We start from the raw sequence: 19,746 nt of genomic DNA on the forward strand, positions 1-19,746 counted from the left end.
GGGGGAGAGACTGTGTGGGGAAAAATGGGGGTGAATAGTGCTTGTTTTCTGCTTTTTTGGTCTTTTCACTCTAATAACAAGCTGAGAATAATTTCTGTCAGGTTAGGTGAAATCTTTTGGGGAAAAAAGGGGAAACATTATTTCACTTGACTATGATTTAACTTGGGTCTCGGAGGTAAATTGGGTTTGTTCCTCTAGTCTATATCATGTAGGCCTCAACTGCTTAACAGCAGTTGTAGTGTTACTGCTTCTATTTGACAGGGGCCCTTCATTTTATCTCAGAACTGATAGGCCTCAGAGCTCTAATCTGCTTTTATAATTCCCAATCTCATAAGCAGAAAGGGCTACTGAATTCCTTGTAAGCACCAGAGGGCCCAGGAGTTTTAGGCATGACAGGCAGACATCCAACTGGTGCAACTTTACCACATGAGGTAAAACAGTGTTTCCTCCAAAGCGTGCACACATGTGCATGCACACACATTTTTTAAAATTTCTGCTAAGGTTGAATCAGGAAGGCTCCACTCTGAATGCATGTGTGCACACACTACCTTGATAATACTGCCCACATTCCATACACAGATTAAAAAAAAAAAAGAGAGAGAGAAAACTGGAAACAGCACCCACTGATCTTTCCCCTTATACTGGGATAACATATGAGGGCAATTTTGTGGGGGAGGGGAGATTTTATCTTTTAGTTATAAAACTAGCTCCAGTACTAACCTTGTGGTCTTCATTCCCCACTCCTATTAAACTTCACCACCACCCCTTCTCCACACAGTTGCTCCCTTTAATTTAAAAAGGGGGGGCGGGGTGAGGGCAGGAAAAATCAGAACAACAACCACAACAAGAAAAACAATATTGGAGGATAATAAACATTTATAGTTTATTTGTACTGACATGAAATGGTCCTGACACATTAACACAAGATTTCTCACTGAACATACTTTTTAGGAGACATCCACATTCCAAGGAGTAGTCATATTAGACTTCGTAGCAAATGCAACCAAGTTACCATGAGCTTTCATGAGCCAGAGTCCACTATTACATACATCTGCGTAAGTTGGTTATGGTTCAAGCCACAAAAATATATGCCACAATACATGTGATAGTCTTCAAAATGGTAATGGCGTCTTTGTTATTTAATCTACAAGCAGAGTATTTCGTCCAGATACCATGATCATCTCCAATCTGATTCTTATTAGTACTGTAAGCTTTAACCAATTTAACTGGTAAATTATTCAACTAACTTTTCAACCATTAGCCCAATGAGGGCTAATTCAGAGAGACCATACATTAAAGAAAAGGTATCAGAAAAAAATAATTTGGCCCACTTGTGTCTAACACCACAATTTTCATTTGCTGGAATATGTTCATATCACACACTATTGTCGGCAGTTAGAGTTACTGTGAAAGTCACAGGAGGAGGAGACCATAAAAGTGTGATAACTCTAATTAAAGTATTTGATATTACAGTTAGTTCGATTCCAATAAGCTTCTGTGCTAGGGAATTAAGAGAAAATATTATGGGTGTGATGAATGTAATATATTTATTAAATTATACATTTGATATTTCCCTCAGTATCTCCAAAAGGCATCTGTATTCAGGCTTTAGCTGTGAAAAGTTGTTTCACTGTAATCAGTCAGAGATAGATAATTAAACAGTCATAATTCTTTAATTCATTGTGCAGCTTGGTGGTTTATTGCCAAAACAATACAGATCCCATGTCAAAAAAGGCTTTTTATCATTGCTAAGTAAATTCCTAAAGGACAGGACATGACTTCATATCAAGGAAGCATTTCAATGTTTCAATCTGGGTTACTATGTAACAGGTTGGATTCATCATATTTTATGAAATACACTACAGAAATACAAGCTAAGCTAATCTCAACTGAAGAATAAGTTGTTCTTGTTATTTAAGAAAAACAAATTATATTGGCCTATGGCTATAATTAAAGAAGTCATTATAAAAACCCAAACAAGCAAACTGTGGGATGTTCCTCCCATTTCATCATTATCGAGTTGGCCTATATAACAAGCAGAGACTAGAGATAGCTTAGGGAACAGCAGTGGACCAGGACAGAATGTATTCTAAAAACATGTAATGTATTATACAAAACTGCAACCAGAGTAGTAACATAAGACAAAGTTCAGAACTATATAGGTGGCTCCCCACTTGGTCCTAAACTTGTCCTAGTTGGTGATGCTTACAGTTATACCAGTACCATTTTGAGGAGGAGGGGGGGACTTTTAAAAGAGTTAATTTTTAATCACTCCACAGAACCTTTAGTACTATATAGTTTATACCAACAACAGTATTTGTTAAACAGAAAAACACATTTTTTTAATTGTAGTTACTTTAACGAAGAAAACTATTTTTAGAAATATTTTGTGTTTACCTGCTTAAAACTTCGACGTCTGGAGACCATATCCATTCTATATGCAAGTCTATCTTCAAGCACAGAAAACAAGAAAGGAAAGGATAGAGAAAGCAAGGGGGTGGGGGAGAAGAAGAAAAGGGGGCCTGGCTTACATTTGTAACTCCCTCTAAGAGGTAGAGCCAGTAATGCTGGTGAATTCTTCTTATATAATCCTTCCCTAGTGTTCCATTCAATACAGTATTACTTTAGGTGGATTGTGCCTGACCTTGGAATATAAGAGAAAGAACAGCTTTTCAAAAGTTACATACTTGAGACTGTAATATATATATTTGAAAGTACACACCTGTTTTGGGGTCAGTCATGTGGACCTCAAAGGGACTTGATTCTGAGTAGACATGCCTAGGATTGCAAGGGATGAATGGGGACTCAGTGGACTTTGCTCCTGAGTAGACATGCATACAATTAGCTGCATGGCAGGCTGCAGTCACATATATTCACTTACTTGAATGTGAACTTCCCCACTGAATTCAGTAGGACTTTATTTCTCAATAAAAATTCTTAAGAATAGGCTGTATTTTGACATACTCTTTGAAACAATTTAATCTTATTGGGTTTTTTAGAAATAACAGTTAATTGTGTGATTGAAATCCATTTACAATTAAGTTTATTTAGAAAAGGGTAGAAGAGGCTTTTATGCTTTTATTGCATTATGTTTGTTTCTAATTGAATAAAGTAGTGTCATGCTTTGTGGTGTGTGATTCTGGTGGGTATTGTTCAGCCTAATCCTATGCATATTTACTGAGAAATAAGTAAGTCTTAGGGTATTTAATGGGCCTTACTCCTAGGTAAGTGTGGACAGGATTGTAGCCCTTGTTAAATTACATGCTTCAATTTGTAGCTTGAACCTCTTCTTTCCACATCAGCCTCTACTGTGTTAAATGAAATTAGCACCCAAGTAAGCATTTACAGGACTGCAGTCTAAATACCTACAATATGCCTATTCCGGTGGAAAGCTTATTCATATTCCTTGATGCCCTTGTGCTATTATAATAAAATAATAATAATAAAATATTTGAACTTCTGTTGTTATTATTAGCTGCATGGCTATCCTGCACTTTTTTCAAGGAATGGCACACAAAGTTATCCACCTCTCCCATGTTGTCTCCACAACAACCCTGTGATGTAGCTTGAGTTGAGAGACAGTGACTGGCCTGGGGTCACGCAGTGAGCTTCAGAGCTGAGTAGGGATTAAAACTTGGGTCTCCTTGCTCCTGGGTCTCCTTGCCACTCTAACCATTACACCACAGTGCCTCTGGTTTTCTTTCAGATACTTAAAAAAAAAATTAAACAGGGTTAATGTAAATTTTACACATTCCATATGAAGGGGTTAGAACTCCTTAACTGGCACCAGAAAAAAGGGGGTGAGGCACAGAAGGGGCAAAGGGCACTTATGGGTGGGAAAGCTGTGCCCCCCATATTAGATTTTTGAAACAGAAATGGGGAGGGTGTGTGTGTGTGGGGAGCCACTTTTCTGTAGCTGCTCTTGTGTATTACATGTGCAAAAGAAGGGCACTCCTCTAGTGCTTCTAGTGCTTGGGGGACAAGAAGAAACCTTCTTTTCAGTGTAAACCACATTTCATTGAAAAGTAGTATAAAAATAGTAGTCATCGTCGTCCTGATGATATGTTGATGACCTCTGTTCTGGGGTCAGCACCAGTATATCAGGATTCCATGCTCCTTCACGAGCAAAACTGAAAGCACAATAATTGCAATGGAAACAAACACCACCCAACCCTCACTATGTCACTCAGTCATGCATCTGTTGTGTTAGGCATCTATGGAAGACACCAATCAGCTCATGGTGATGCCCTTAGTTGTGATGCATTGAAAGCACGAGTTAGCATGCAGCAATAGCCCCAAATACCCATGCATGGAAGCTACCAATCAATACACAACCATACCTCCACATTATCCATGCATGGAAGGCACCGCAGCATGGACAGCACCATGCATGGAAGGCACCAAACACAATGACCAATCAATGTGTCATGTGGTGACAGCAGGAATGTCAAGATGATTCCATGGAAGCCATTTCACACCTCCTTCCACACAAAATGCACACATGGGCTACCAGGAAGGACCCACAAGCCCTCCCCAAGTTCCACCTGCTTTGGACACTTGCACGTAGAACCAATCGGTAATGAGGTCATTCACACAAGTGAAAACTGTGTTCTACCCAGGTTTGGGAGCTGTGCATGCTTCTAATTTTCAGTTGTGTGGGTGCAAACAACTAGGTAGGAGGAGAGAGAAGTAACTGTGTGGAAGCAAGGTAGGAGCTGAGCGAGATGACACTGAGGTGGATGTCGATGGTGTTGAAAGGCTAGGCACTGAGGTTCTCAGTGGCGACGTCTGGCTCAGTCTTGGAGTCCCAGGACACAAAATATTTCCGTAGAGAGAAGCTTTTAAATGTAACTCTCTATTGAGCTGAGGTTTTTTTGTTCTTAAACAAAAGGCAAACTCTGGCTGGTGTGGTGGCCATCCCTCAGACAGATAAGACAGTCTGCATGGCCATCCGAAGAAGGCATGATGCCTTTGCATGCAGCACACCTTTTGCAAATTTGGGGGGAAGACATAATCAAGATCAAAACGGCCCGAGTCAGCCAGCTTTCCCTCCTACCTTGCTTCCACACACAATCACTTCTCTCTCCTCCCATCTAGTTGTTTGCACCCATACAACTGAAAATTGGAAGCACACACAGCTCTCAAACCTGGGTAGAACACAGTTTTTGCTTGTGTAGATGACTTCAAAAGGTTGCTTTGAAGTTGTTCCCTATAGGCAACAAGTTAACTTTGTAACAAGTTTGATTTGAGCCCTACTGTGGTATCAATGCTTACAAATAGACAATGCTGATAATACTGCACCCAATAGGTCTTCTATTGCCTCTGCACTTTTCGGCTCAGAATTAGGGTTTACTACATGCCAAGTCTCATAAATATTTGTTTTGATCTGCTTGGATCACATTGGCTATAGAGCTGTGGAGACTTGGTATTGACAGCAGCTCCATGTGGGTAGTAGTTATTCCATCAGGTAACCGGGTTATTTGTTCTAGTTTTGCTTCAGTGACCTTAACTGTATGTTAAGAACATGTTTATCCTTTTCAAAATGGTAATTTCTTTACTTGGGGTGCATTGTGACGAACTGAAAATACTGAATGCAGAGGGACAGGTTTGGGGAGGAAGCAGTATCAGAAGAAGCACTTGGCAACTTCTGAAGAAGTATTTCTTGACCCTGGGCTAAAGGGACAGAAAGCCTGTTATGGGGTGGTGGTTGTTCCTTATTCTACTAACAGGTATAATAGGGATGTAACATTAAGATGGGTACAGATGCAACATCACAATTGGTGGACGTCAGACATGGATATAACATCATGACTAGTAAAGGGTACAGCACTGATGCAACTTCATGATTGGTGGAGGGACAGCATAGATGCAACAGTGTGATTGGTGGATGTGCTGCACTACTTGCAGGAGCACTATGATTCATAATAGTGCTGCACTGTTGCTATGGTCTCTGTGGGAGGGCTTGTTACTGTTCCTGCATTTTGTGTTACTTCAAACTGGCTAGTGAGTTGGACTTGTACTAAGAATACAGGATCCTCCTGCCTAGGCCTAGCTGGAACTGGATCGAGTTGCACTGCACCTACAGTGATCTTGTTGGGTCCATAGGATTCAACTGCCCAGTTACCAGTGAAAATGGTAACTGAAAAAAAGGTATTTGGGTATATACTTTATGGTATTTATTTATTTATTTTGGTGTTTAGTCCTCAAGAGTTTGGTTTATGCTCAGATAAACCACTGGATTTGACTGCTGCTCTTGAACCTATGCTAGAGACCACACTATTAATGTATTTAATGAATGAGCACTATGTACATGGATGTACAGAACAAAATTGGTTTCTAATATGAACAAAAGAGACTGCTAACTTTCCAAAATATGACAGATGGGAAAAACACAAAGGAGGTGATGTAATGGGGTAGTAGAGTGTGAGACATGGCCTGAGTCGACTTGGATTCAAATCCCCACTCAGCCACAAAACTCATTGGGTGAGGATTTGGGGAAGTCACTACTTCTGATCCTTAACTACTTGACATTGTTGCTATAGCTACAACATTGTTGCTATAGCTACAACATGAATGCTGCTCCTTAGAAGCAGGGTAGGATGTGATCATTTATTTATTTATTTATTACATTTATATCCCACTCCTCCAAGGAGTCCAGAGTGGTGTACATGGTTATGGTTATCCTCACAACAACCACGTGAGGTAGGTTAGGCTGAGAGATAAGTGGCTGCCCCTGTAAGTTTCACGACTACATAAGGATTTGAACTCCAGTCTCCCAAGCCCTAGTCCAACACTCTAACCACTACACCATGCTGGGTCATCCTATTTTAATACCCCACAGATACAGAGCTGTCGTTTTCTACAGCAACAAAGCACGTTTACCTTCTTGCTGTTGGCAGAGAAGCTATGCAGCAACAGACCTATTCTCAGCTTTGATCAAGGGAATAATAACTCATTCGGAAGGGCAATTCTTCTGTTTGACCATTTGAAGACGGTCCCTAAAGACCACTGTGTGAGCAAACACCTCAGGGCACTCGTGTGGCCCTTTTGAAGGAACCAAGGTATTCCAACAGCCCTCCTGCGTTTCAGTCCTCACAGCAACTGGGGAAAGCGAGGAGTTCAGAACGCTACTTGCAACGCAGACGGATGCAGGGAGGCACCTCTACTACCTGGATTGTTTCTGCTTCCATGCATGCTCCCAAGGAGGGTGTAGCCATATTTGAATACGATTCCAAATGGTAAACAACTGCAAAGAGCACACTCATGTTTGATACGTCGAAGGGGCTCGAACTCAGAGAGCTTAGCGCTTAGACGCCACTAGGTGGCAGCTGCTGGTTCTCCGAGGACCACCGTGACGTCTCCGCGGCAGCCACAGGGAAGAGAATATGACGTTTCCCAGCCGCCGCAGGAAGGGGCGGGCAGGGAGACGGAACGCTTCCCCTCCATGCCTTGAGGGGGCAGTGCTTTCCTTTTGCGAGGCCTCTCTTGCTGGAAGCGACTCCACGTTGTCAGCCAGGTGACGTGTTGCGCCTGCGCGGAGAGTTCAGCCTTTTCCCCAACCTTTCCGGGAGGCAGACGTTCTGCTGAAAGGGCCTCGGCCTAAGGCGAACGGAACAAAACCGAGAACCATGGTCAGTACCGCCTCCAAACGGGCCGCGATGGGGAGAAAAGTGCCAGCTTGGGGTCCTCCAGCCTCGTCGGCCTCCTGTGTGTTTGTAGCCGGCTGGATGGATTCAGATTGAGAAGCGGCGGCCCTGACGGCGGAAGCAGATTCCAGCGTGGCCTAATGGCTGCTCATGCCGCTTTAAGCCGTGGCTGGTGAAGAGGCAGCGTGTTTTCTCTCTCTTTGGGTCCCCTACCTTGTCCGTCCCGCATCTTATCTCCCCAGGTCTGGTTTCTTAGTCTTCCCTCGCCCAAAGAGCTGCCTCTTCTCAGGACTCTGACAGCCCCTCTAACTTCCACACCCCCTCCTTTGGGTCCCTGTGCCCCTTGCCAAACCTTAAGGCGCCTGACAGCAGGAGTGGCAGAGAGTGCAGGCTCTGAGTGTCTAGAAGGCTGTCCCTGGTGTGTACACACGGCATCTGGCCTAGCTTGTGTGAACAGGGCTGCGGATTGCTGCATGACTTGGGGGAGAGGTGGGGATTAGGCAGTGAGTCGGTCAAGTTTCAATTTCTGAAAGATGTTAGCTCTCTGTCACCGTAGGTCTTTTGGTTTGTTGTCCCTGGTGGCCTGTATTTTTTAGGTATACCCCTAAGATGATTTAAGGGTGCATGAAAACAGCCCTGCTGGATCAGGCCCAAGGCCCATCTAGTCCAACATCCTGTTTCACACAGTGGCCCACCAGATGCCTCTGGAAGCCACGGGCAGGAGTTGAGGGCATGCCCTCTCTCCTGCTGTTACTCCCCTGCAACTGGTACACAGTGGGGGTGAGTTTGTTTTTTTCACACGTGTATTTTATGTCTTGCATTCATTGGGAAGCCAGGATTTTCACTGGCTCTTTGTCAAGTACACTTTAACTGCCAAATCAGGTTTGCCCCTGTAGCATGTGAAAAGGCAGTTTAAGGTCAGCTTTGACTGCTCCTTGTGTGAATGGCTTCTACAGATGGTTTGCTAGGGTGAATGAAACGTCAAGTAATGCCAGGAGGGCTGTTAGCGGATGGAACGTGACCCTTAGTTGCTCACTGATAAGGAGGAAGTGATGCTCACAACCTAAAAACATGGGGGTGAGCTGAATATTTCTTGCAAAAACCACCCTCTTGAGAATGATCAGAAAAGGCATAGAATGTTTGACAGCCCTATACTGGCTGCTTACAGAGATTTTCTTCCACCTGATTCTTTAAAACTCTGTTCCTTGGAATCTAAGTATAGTTAATGAACTGTGGGAAGGTTTGTTTCTTACTGGGAAAGCATGTTGAAATACCCAATGCTTAGAAGTGCAAGCGAATCATTATAAGTGCAAGCAAATTGTGCATTCCAAGCATGTTGCTACCAAAACAGTTTTGTAGGTAGAGATGATACATTTGATGGTGTCAGAGTGTGGCATGTATTCCCACCCTCTCCCCATTTGGTGTGCTGTCATGCCGTTGCATCCATTGGGACAGTCTGCATTTTTCATCCACTTACATCTAACTTAGTGTGTGCTAATATGTCGATCAAATCTTTTTCCATCCTGATTTCTAAAATGTGAATACATTTGTTCTTTTTGTCCTCTCACTTCCAATATCTTGTCAAGGAAACATTTTTGACTGTTTGTTCAATTTCTTCAAGGGGTTTGTCAAAGTGGTCAAGAATAAGGCCTACTTCAAGAGATATCAAGTGAAATTCAGAAGAAGGAGAGGTATGATTTACTATTTTACAGACTTCTGGTAGATTTAAATGAATGAGGACCTGAATCTGCAGTTTATAATTTTGTTCTGATCTGGCACCTTTCTCTTTCAGAGGGAAAGACTGATTACTATGCGCGCAAGCGTTTGGTGATTCAAGATAAAAACAAGTACAATACCCCTAAATATAGGATGATTGTACGTGTCACCAACAGAGATATCATCTGCCAGGTAATTTGCTTTCCCATCCTTGTTCCCATCCTTGACTGTACTGTAAAGGACCATTTCATAAATGTCCTTTACAAAAGCTACTTGATATATGAATGTTAATGTGTGAAGCAGCGTTTGCCTTATGAAAGAACTGCTTTTAATTTTTAAAGAGGAAAATATCTGTGTCCTTCAGCTGCTACCTGAGGTTTGGGCAAAATGTATTCTTCCTTGAACATCCTTTAAGTATAGAACAAATCATGTGGTAGCAGTTCTTTCTTGGTTGGTGAAGCAGAGTTGATCTTGTCATGAATTTGAGGAGCTACCTTGAATATTCTAGAAAACTTTGAGATAAGTAAAAGGGGTCCTCTTATTTGACCAATTCAAACTTAATTATTCAAGCCTGGATCATCTGACGTTCAAAGTCTCACATTGGTATTCAGAGCAAAAGAGGAATAAATGGGTTCTGTGTGGCTGCACACCAACACAGTGCTACTTCGTTGTGTGTGTGTGTGTGTGTGTGAAAGCTACACACAGAACACCGTACAATTATTTCGTGATCCCAGGAGGTTGCTGTTAATCAAAAAGATGTGTGTACATTTATTGTTTAACAAACAAATATATTCTACTTCTTGTTAATCAGCAATAATAATAAATGCATATAAAATACCTATTGGCCAAGATGAACGATCACACTTTAGACCAATTATGCTCAGTCTATGAACTCTGTTTTCTAATCCTTAATTTTGGAGGTATTAAGACAGTAGGCCTGTGGGAAGCTTTGTCTGAAGGTGAATTCTCCACACAGCCCCTGGCACTGCATGGAGAGAACAGTTTCCACCATGCAGTGTTGTGCTTTTCCCAGCATCAGTGGGGCTCTTTTTAAGTGAAGCTCCAGAGCCATCTTGGAAGGTATGTGGAGTATTGTGCTTCAACCAAAGGTTTGCACAGTCCTGTTGGACAGTCTTCATATTTAAGCCAAATTGGTTGAGTGTATTCTGGACAGAGATATCAGTTGGCTTTCAAAACTATCTGCATATTTTTCATCAGGGACAAAAGAACTACCAGCCTGTAGAAAATGCTGAGTGGAGTTGAAATTAATCTTTCAAAAATGTTAGTTTGGCATTTTCTATTAACCAATTTCCTAGCTTACCTAAAATGTGTTCTCTCTCGTCCTCGTTTGTGATGGAAAACTGTAGAAAGTAATCTGGGGTAAAAAACTGAGTAAATGTTGTACTACACTTTGTATTAGATTATGGTAAAAGCAATAATTGAGGATATAATCCAGAAATCGCCTACAAGTGCCTTGGAGCATGCCTACATTGCACATAGAAGGTGGTTTACAGGCATGGGTGCCAACCACATGAGCACTAGCTCTGCAAAGCAGCTAGTAATCACTAACATAATTCTCAGTGCCCTTCCCAGACTAGAAAGTTCATGGTCTCTTGGTCTATTGCTGATTTTAAGTTGGGTTACGCTTGGAGTATATCTACCCCCTTGCCGAATTCAGTAGGAGCCAATATAACACTGCTAGATTCCATTCTTCTCTAGAGAGAACAGTGTTCTCTCTAACAGAAATTCCCAGATGTTATTGACTACAACTCCCAGAATCCCCAGCTGCAATGGCTTGTGCTTGGGGATTATGGGAGTTGTAGTCAACATCTGGGAATCCCTGTTAGAGGGAACACGGGCTACAGATCTTTCATTCAGTCCATATGTAGATTATTAAAAGGATCTATTATCACATATCTGAGAATAGGTAAACTGGAGGGCTATTTCTCATGAGGCCATAGCTCAGTGGTAGAGCACAGGCTTTGCATGTAGAAGGTGTCGGGTTCAGTCCCTGATTCATCTCGAGGTAGGGCTGGGAAAGACTCCTGCCTGAAACTAGAGAAGCTGCTGCCAGTCAGTGTAGTCGATACTGAGCTAGATGGATCAGTGGTCTGACTTGGTATAAGGTGGTTTTCTATGTTTCTGTTATTACATTGTAATCCCATACATCATGATCACATTGGTCATGGGCCCAGGGTGAGGGGAGCAGGATGATAGTGTGCCTTCCAAAATCCATGGGAAAAGTTAGTGCACGTTGTGGAGAGAAATGCTTCTTCTGGGTGAACAGTTGAGTAGTCAACTGCCCTGGTATTGCATCTGTTTTCTTTCCTCTGATGCTGCTACCATCATTCCTAGCAAGATGAATGGAACGCAGCAGTATTGCAGTTGCCCATGTGCTTCCCCCCACTTCCCCCTATAACCAAGAGTTTAGAGGGCTGTAGTCCTTCAAAGCAAAAAACCCAACTTGCAGGAGCAACTGTTACAAGTCTGTGTCTTGATTTATTTTATTAGGAACTGTAGCAGCAGTAAGTGAAAGGATCAGAAATAGAAGCGATGGCAATAGAGTGGCAGGCATGAGGAGGAGATGCTTCTCTTCTTCTTCTTCAACTAAGTCCTCATGAAGGTTTCTTGCAAGGGTCTGTTCCTTTCAACAACTATCCAGCCATTGCTGAGCTGCTTATTGATCATTCCTGTGCATCAGAAATGGATATGACACTTACACTCACTGGAGTGACTTTAGGGAGACACTGGTTTGAAAACTGGGAAGGCTGATGCTGAAGGCATTCCTTGTGTGGGATTCTGCTGGCTTTGATGCTCCCCGTGTGCAGAGGGCGGAGAGTACTGAAAACTAGTGGATAAGTTTGAGGCCACTCACGAATTTTGCTTCTGTTGTAGATTGCATACGCCAGGATTGAAGGTGACATGATTGTCTGTGCTGCGTATGCTCATGAGCTGCCAAAGTATGGTGTGAAAGTAGGCTTGACCAACTATGCTGCTGCCTATTGCACGGGCCTGCTGCTGGCCCGCAGGGTACGTATCTGTTGAAAGTTCAGATTAAATCCAGCCTCCCCTATTACTTGATGCAAATAGGGAAGCATGAGTCAGGAACTGCAAACTATTGAAACTGGGAATTTCCTAATACTGTTTTTTGGGGGTGAGGGGAAGGCAGGGGAGAGCTGAGCTTTTGGGGTTTTAAGTTTTGAAGTGTACGCACAGCGTTTTGTGTGTGTTAAGCAACACCACATAGATGAATTAAATAAAAATAAAAGTTTAGGGGAGAGAGAGAGTGAGTGAGTGTGTGCATGTGCACAGAGCATCACATTTAGAGCACTGTGTTCTTCATTGTTGCTATTACTAGATATTCTAGATATATTCTAGATATTACTAGATAGAGCCCCTGGTGGTGCAGTGGTAAAACTGCCACCCTGTAACCAGAAGGTTACAAGTTCGATCCTGACCAGGGGCTCAAGGTTGACTCAGCCTTCCATCCTTCCGAGGTCAGTAAAATGAGTACCCAGAATGTTGGGGGGCAATAAGCTAAATCATTGTAAACCGCTTAGAGAGCTCCGGCTATAGAGCGGTATATAAATGTAAGTGCTATTGCTATTGCTATTCCTGTGTGCATGCTTGCCACTGCAGAGTTCTTAGAGCAACACGGGGAGTTTCCTCCATGGGAGACTCTACTTCTCTAGCCACTGGCATGCTGTCCCAGCTTCAAGCCATTCCCCTCTAGTGCTTGACAGTCACATTGTGTGTAATTAAGGGGGTTTGTGGCAAGCTCCACTTCCTTGAATAACTTGGTATTTTCATGCTAAAAGAGTAGGGATTTTCCAGCCTCACCAACAGCCACAGGAAAGGGCTGGAAAAATCACAAGCATCTCTTAAAATGTGTATGCTCTTTATTTTTCCAGACCTGTATCTGGCTGGTGCTGGTCGATGGTGGTGGTGTTTCTAGTTCTGGCTGCAAAGGGTTGACTGCCAAATGTGCACCCTGCCACCTTTGGCCCTGCTGCCACCTGATGCAGCATGGAAAGCTTTCACTGGAAACCTTCTTAAGTTCTTGCTTGAAAACCCCAGGTCTTGTGAAAACCGACCTAAATTGTTTTGGTTGCAGCTTCTGAACAAATTTGGCCTTCATAAGATCTACGAAGGCCAAGTTGAAGTGACTGGTGATGAATACAATGTGGAAAGTGTCGATGGGCAACCTGGTGCCTTTACATGCTATCTGGACGCAGGTCTTGCTCGAACTACCACTGGGAACAAGGTCTTTGGTGCTCTGAAAGGAGCCGTGGATGGTGGTCTCTCAATTCCACACAGGTAATTCACCGCCTCCCCTGGATGGATAGTTCAGGCAGCTCTATGAAATTGGAAGTCTTTGCCTATTCTCTTTCTTTAAGCACTTGTCAGATTGACTTTCTGCACATAGCTCCCAGGCTGGTATACATTTCAAAATCAAATGTAACGCAATGTCAAAAACAAGCAGAACTACTTCAGTAATTTAATTTGGAACCTAATTAAAAGGCTTGTATTTGTAGCTTGGCTTTTTAGAGAAAAGCTAGTAATTTTGTTTTCTAGGGTAGGCACAACTGTTTCAAGTGCAGCTGTTATCCTTTGCTTCATGAGCTGAGTTTAGCATGTCTAAGTACACTTATTTCAAAATATTTATTTCTTGTTTCTTAATTGTGTGAGTTCACAAGGTGGCTAACAATCGCAGTAAAACGATTACAACACCAGCAAGTGAAGCAGTCAGCATTGCCTGATTAACGGATAGTGGGAGGGCTTTCCAGAGTCCTGTCCTGTTCCTTATTGCTACCTACTTCACCTCATAAGCGGGGGGGGGGGGCGGCACATGAATAAAGCCTCTGAAGAGGATCTTAAGCTCGGGCATGCTCAGCTGGAGTGGTGGTGTTGGTCATCCTTGGTGGTGCCTAAGGCTTATTTATCTGTGTGCGGAATGAAGTTTGTTCTGGGCAGCAGTATCAAGGCAGAGTGTGTGCACTCTTGCATTCAGAATGGGGCCTTCCTGATTCAGCCTGAGCGGGATCTAAAATTAACTGAGCGGACATCAAAAAACCACGTGAGCGCACGCACATGTGCATACCTTGGAGGGAACACTGGTGCACAGAGGTCCAGCTCATCCTGTATAACTTGACTGCAGTGGCAGTTTTTACAAGGGATAGTTGTAAAACAGAGTGACCCTTTTCCTCCTACTGACTGTAGAGCTCCCCAATAGTTCACCTTTTGTCTTTAACATGGACACTCTGTGGTGATGATCTCACTGATTGAGCAATTGGTAATTGGTGCTTGGCATGCATATGGTGGATGTCAGTGTTTCAAGGTGTGGCTGAGACTCTGGACTTCTATTTGTGTTTGAAGCTGTGTGAGAAGCCCATTCTTTGTAATGCCTGTCCCAAGTCTTACCAGGGTTTGCTCGAAACAGGGTTTCGAGTCTTACCAGGGTTTGCCCTGACTCTCAATTCCTGTTTCACAGTACCAAACGTTTCCCTGGTTATGACTCAGAGAGCAAAGAATTCAACGCAGAGGTCCACCGCAAGCACATCATGGGTCAGAACGTTGCAGATTACATGCGTTATTTGATGGAGGAGGACGAAGATGCGTACAAAAAACAGTTCTCCCAGTATATCAAAAACAATGTGACGCCTGACATGGTAAGATGCTTATTCATTCATTGCGAACAGTACTTTAAGGCATGCCTGATTGGAATCAGTATTACCAGCAACATACAGTTTTGCGGAAGTACTGATGAGTAATCTTTCTGGCTCAGAGAACAGACGACAGAGCTGGTAAACATATGGTCCATCTGTGACACTGGATAAGTATTCTGCATGCAGGTGCATAGCTGTGACGGGTTTCCTGACTTCTAAATTGTTTGCTTGTTGCAGGAACATAGAATATCTCCTAAATTGTCTTTCAAACTATTGACATGGATTTTCTCCCAACTTACTCAAAACTTTGGAGTTTTTTGTATTTAGCAAGGGAGAATATGGATAAGTAGCTTTGGATTGGGGATGCTTTTCACGAGACCTCATTCCCGCCATGCAGGGAGTGACTTGTGCAAGAGAAGCAGGTGGTGGTGGTAATGATGCAGTGGTAGAAACTGAAAAATGGGTCAGCACTTTCATAATGCTGATCTGCAAGTTTCTTTAAACTGGACCAGCACTTCAGTTAATTATAACTTGTTGGCACAATTAGAATACATATTTAGGATTTGTTCTTACCTTACAGAGAAAATATATACATAATGGAATCTGGAGTGCCAGAGACCCTATGCAAATGCTTCTTGCCAGAGTTCATGGATGGACTGATTGCTCTGTCTCTCTTTCCCACATGTAGAGATGAAATGGGGAAAAATCACAACATTTATGCTGTGGGAATAAATGCAAAGACAAATTGGTAACTAGTTGTAGCGTTGCCACTTCTGCTGGGTAACCGTAAGAAATAGCTTCAGGAGGTGACTTAAGGTGTCTTCATACATTACATAGTTACAAATCCTGATCCACCACTGACAGCAAAATCCTGGTTTCACAGTGAGTGTATAGGTGTGGTAAATTTGTTTACCAGCACAGGTCGTCCTCCCTACTGCCCAAGTGTGAATCTGCCCTAAATTCCTCTGGTTGTAGACCTCTTTGGAACACTGGAGGAAAATGCATCACATTGACTGCTGTTTGTTTCTTTTAAAATCATACTCCCATCTTTCAGACTAAAGGTCTTACAGGGTGGTAGTTTACAAATATAATTACAAGCACCTTATAATGCAGTAAAGATAAATCTGAGAGAAATACAGCAGGAGCTGGTGATGCTGACTCTTTGTTTGCAGGCTTTTCTCTCACAGTCAGTTGGTGGTTCTGTTTGTGTCTTGATGATCAGAGTTGACCATTTTGTGTGCTTGGAATGCCCCTACATGGCATTCCCAAATTAAAAATTTGTTTCTTGAAGGTATCAATACCTCATTGCAGACAAAACAGATCCCAGCCAAAAGAAGTCAATGTTATATTGTTCTGGAGGGAGACCAAGAACCCTCGGGGCAGTATAAAAGATTGCTAGAAACTGTTCTTTGGTCAGTTGCTCTCTGTTGCTGTATATGGAAAGAGACCCTTACTGCCAATAAGTTGCAAGGGCCAGAATGGACACATCCATTGTTCCCTTGATAGCCTCAAGCAGATGACAGACCTCTCTAGTACATTGTGAGCTGCCCGGAGAACAATTTGTTATGGGTTGGCGAACAATGTTGTTACATCATCTACATGTTGATTGCCGGTACTTCTATTGGGCATATCAAGGTCACTCAAAAGCAAAAATTATGTGTGTGGTATAGCACAATAGTCAGCAACTATCTCTTCTGGTCTAAGCATTGCAAAGAAGGCCGGTAAGAACACTGCCCAAAACAGACATTCATAGAAGTTGCTGCACACAGTTTCGGCAGTTTCCACCAGGTATCTCGGGGTCCCTATGATTAGTGGGAGCTGGCTTTCTCTTTGACCTCTACTTTGTCACAGCAACCCTGCCACCATATGAGAAGTGAAGAAGTCCTGAAGGGGATCCTGGAAATTAAATGTCTGAGAGATTTAATAAATATCATATTCATATATAGGAAAGCCTTACTTAAGTACATGGATATCTTGGGTGAAGACATGCCTGCGGAATCCATAGCCACCAGAAAGCCTCTGATTTAGTCCCCTGGAATTGGCCAGCTTGAAGGCAGTCCTCTTCCTTCTCGGAAGACAATGAAGAGATGCAAGCTGTGGCTGTAAGCTTTCCAGATCCTGGGGTATTTTGAATACTCCACTGGTCTTGGAGATCCGACAGGCCAAGGGCTCCAAGCATGTTGCCCAGTGTTACAGTGAGCTCAGCTTCCAGGAAGAGGCTCTCAATTTGCATTGCTCTTGGAATGATATGTTGTTCTTCTGCTTGCTGGGTGTGTGTTGGTGTAGACAGTCAGTCAGTGTGGTCAGATGAACTTATCAAACTTTCTCCCCAGAATACCTTAAGGTTTTTTCAAAGCCGACTTAATAAATATGCATTAAATATACACCTTTTCTAAATATATTTATTTCAGATGGAAGAAATGTATAAAAAAGCCCATGCTGGAATACGTGAGAATCCGGTCCATGAAAAGAAACCTAAGAGGGAAGTCAAAAAGAAGAGGTGAGATGGCCTTCATTTTTCTCTTTTTCCTTCTATAGCATGTGATTTCATGAGGAAACTTCGGTTGCTTCAAGTGCCAGTGAGACCTCTATAGCCTTTTGGAATTGAATGAACATTGAAAATGGTGTGTTAGCACACTGTGTTCTGTGATGCCCCAAAGTAAAGTGCTTTGGGGGTTGCCAGAAGAGGGTAACTCTTAGTTTTGTGCAAGGCATTTCCTAGCACAATATGGCATAATGTTGAGATGCTTTAATGTTTTAAAAAGCTTGTATGCTTTAAGAGCTGGACTAGACAAGAGACTATAGGTTACATCCAAGCCTCTAGGGCTCCTGCTTCCAACCCTATACTGTTTTACCATCACTTCTCCATAGGCTGGTCATTTCTGTGCCTCCAAAAGGAAGATACTGCAAGTCATTTTTCCATTAGATTGTTATGAGCAGAAATATGTTCAGTGGACTGTTTGTAATTGAGTTTCAGAAAGAAAAGCATCGGTACACTGTTAAGAAATTCCTGTGATGATCATTCTGGTCTCTCCGATAGCCGCTGAATGAAAACTAGCTTCAGTTTCTTGCTTCATAAGTTATCTGTACACTTTGGTATAATGAAATAGTGCAGTTTTCCATTCTGCTTGTAGATATTGCCGTCTCCTGAGACAGTACTGGTCTCATTTTTTAAAAAATTGTGGCCGGTGTTGTAATAACTTGAACGCTCTATGTCAGTGGAGATATTCTAGTATATCTAAAAAATAACCTGCTCTTAAGTGGGGCTTGCAGTAGCCTTCCATCTGAATGATTGGGCTCATACCTGCTTATTTAGCAATGCTGTAGCAACTGGCATTCCCAATCCGTTATCTGAATCCATCATGCTAACCTGATTTCACTTCATAGTGGTGGATATAGCATTTGACATAGAGAGGGAGAGTTCCTTAACAGACCAGTTGGCCAATTAGCTAATCCTGCAATGAAGATTTGGATGTCCTTCTGTCTCCCAAGGCTGAACTGCTGGCTACTCTTGTGTTGTGCATTGTTGCTGCTGGTGGAAACTTTTCAAACTACTAGGCTTGGTGCTTAACTTGAAGGGGCCAGAGATCAGGAATTGCCCAGCAAGCACGTGTACAACCATGTACTATTGCTCTGGGTATAAAAGAGGGGATTATTTTGTGTAAGCCACATATGTGACCTCCCTCTTATTCCAAAAATGAAAGAAATGTAATATTTGCTGGCAGAATGCTGTTGCCTCTGTATAAATGGAGAAGGGTCATAACTTTCCTTCCATTGTTTAGTAAATACAGATCAGTGATGCATGGTACAGTAGGAGATCGGTCAGTAGAGTAGATAAAAACAACTTCTTGTTCTTGGATACATTGGCATCTTCAGGGTTAAAGTGTTAGGGCTGTGTGTCCCTTTTTTTAAAAAAGCTGATAACTCATAAAGTATGAACTTGCTGTTAACACAAAATCTGTCTTTGGTGCAGGTGGAACCGTCCCAAGTTGTCACTTGCTCAGAAGAAAGACCGTGTGGCTCAAAAGAAGGCTAGCTTCCTCAGGGCCCAGGAACGTGCAGCTGATAGTTAAGATGCCTTCCATAATTTTCTATGAAGATTTTGGAAAACTAAATAAACTATTAAACCAATGTTGTTGTAAGCATTGACTTACTGACCCTGAATCATAATTTTTTTGGATTACTGGACACCTGCTGGTTTTCTTGGTTTCCCATTAAAGGTTACAGATAAGATGGAGTTTTGTTATGAAACCATAAAAGTATAAACCGATTTGGGTGGGAAAAGTGAAAGCAAACCCTTGAATGTGTGGGGTCCTGGTGCTAACCTGAAAGCAGCATCCTGTTGGTGTGAGGCACGCTGGTTTGTGAAGCACTGCTCTGGAATTTGTAAGCAAACTTCACTGAATGACTTCTCCACAGGCTTGTCTGGGTATTGTTTTCCCTGCTATAAGCAAAGGGAGGGCTCTTCTTACATCTTGCAAATCACTGAAAGCATGAGCATGATACATATATTGTGACATGAAACAGAAGTGCACAATTCTTTGCTTTCTAATGTTTTGTTATAAGCATGGTTCATCTTAACTACTTCTTGTAACATTTAAAACATGTTTGTATGCATCTCAAGGTCAGGGCTCGACTCCTATATAATCTTTACTTCAAAACAGCCAACGGCCAGTTATGAGGGGGAAGTGAGCAGTGGCAAGACCACTGGTTAACTG

At 42.5% G+C, this 19,746-nt stretch overlaps 2 protein-coding genes across 3 annotated transcripts in view; one reads left to right on the plus strand and one right to left on the minus strand.

The window, feature by feature from the left end:
• The window catches only part of LOC128324836 (divergent protein kinase domain 1A), a 182,537-nt gene that overhangs the window by 118,150 nt on the left and 44,641 nt on the right, over positions 1 to 19,746 (minus strand). The window contains exon 1 of one of the 2 annotated variants that reach the window (XM_053249917.1): positions 2,398 to 2,669. The exons of the other annotated variant lie outside the window; for it this stretch is intronic. Within the exon in view, the coding sequence (XP_053105892.1) occupies positions 2,398 to 2,433 (36 nt within the window). The 5' untranslated portion in view covers positions 2,434 to 2,669. Of the gene's footprint in view, positions 1 to 2,397; positions 2,670 to 19,746 lie in introns of those variants that run through there. 2 annotated transcript variants of the gene reach the window in all.
• RPL5 (ribosomal protein L5) lies at positions 7,477 to 19,159 on the plus strand. Its single transcript, XM_053249926.1, has 8 exons — positions 7,477 to 7,631; positions 9,268 to 9,337; positions 9,439 to 9,554; positions 12,258 to 12,392; positions 13,477 to 13,679; positions 14,854 to 15,031; positions 17,440 to 17,528; positions 19,002 to 19,159. Exons 1-8 carry the CDS (start codon positions 7,629 to 7,631, stop codon positions 19,099 to 19,101), a joined length of 894 nt encoding a protein of 297 aa, XP_053105901.1. The 5' UTR covers positions 7,477 to 7,628; the 3' UTR covers positions 19,102 to 19,159.

Source organism: Hemicordylus capensis, chromosome 4 (genome assembly GCF_027244095.1).
Source record: "Hemicordylus capensis ecotype Gifberg chromosome 4, rHemCap1.1.pri, whole genome shotgun sequence".
NCBI lineage: Eukaryota > Metazoa > Chordata > Lepidosauria > Squamata > Cordylidae > Hemicordylus > Hemicordylus capensis.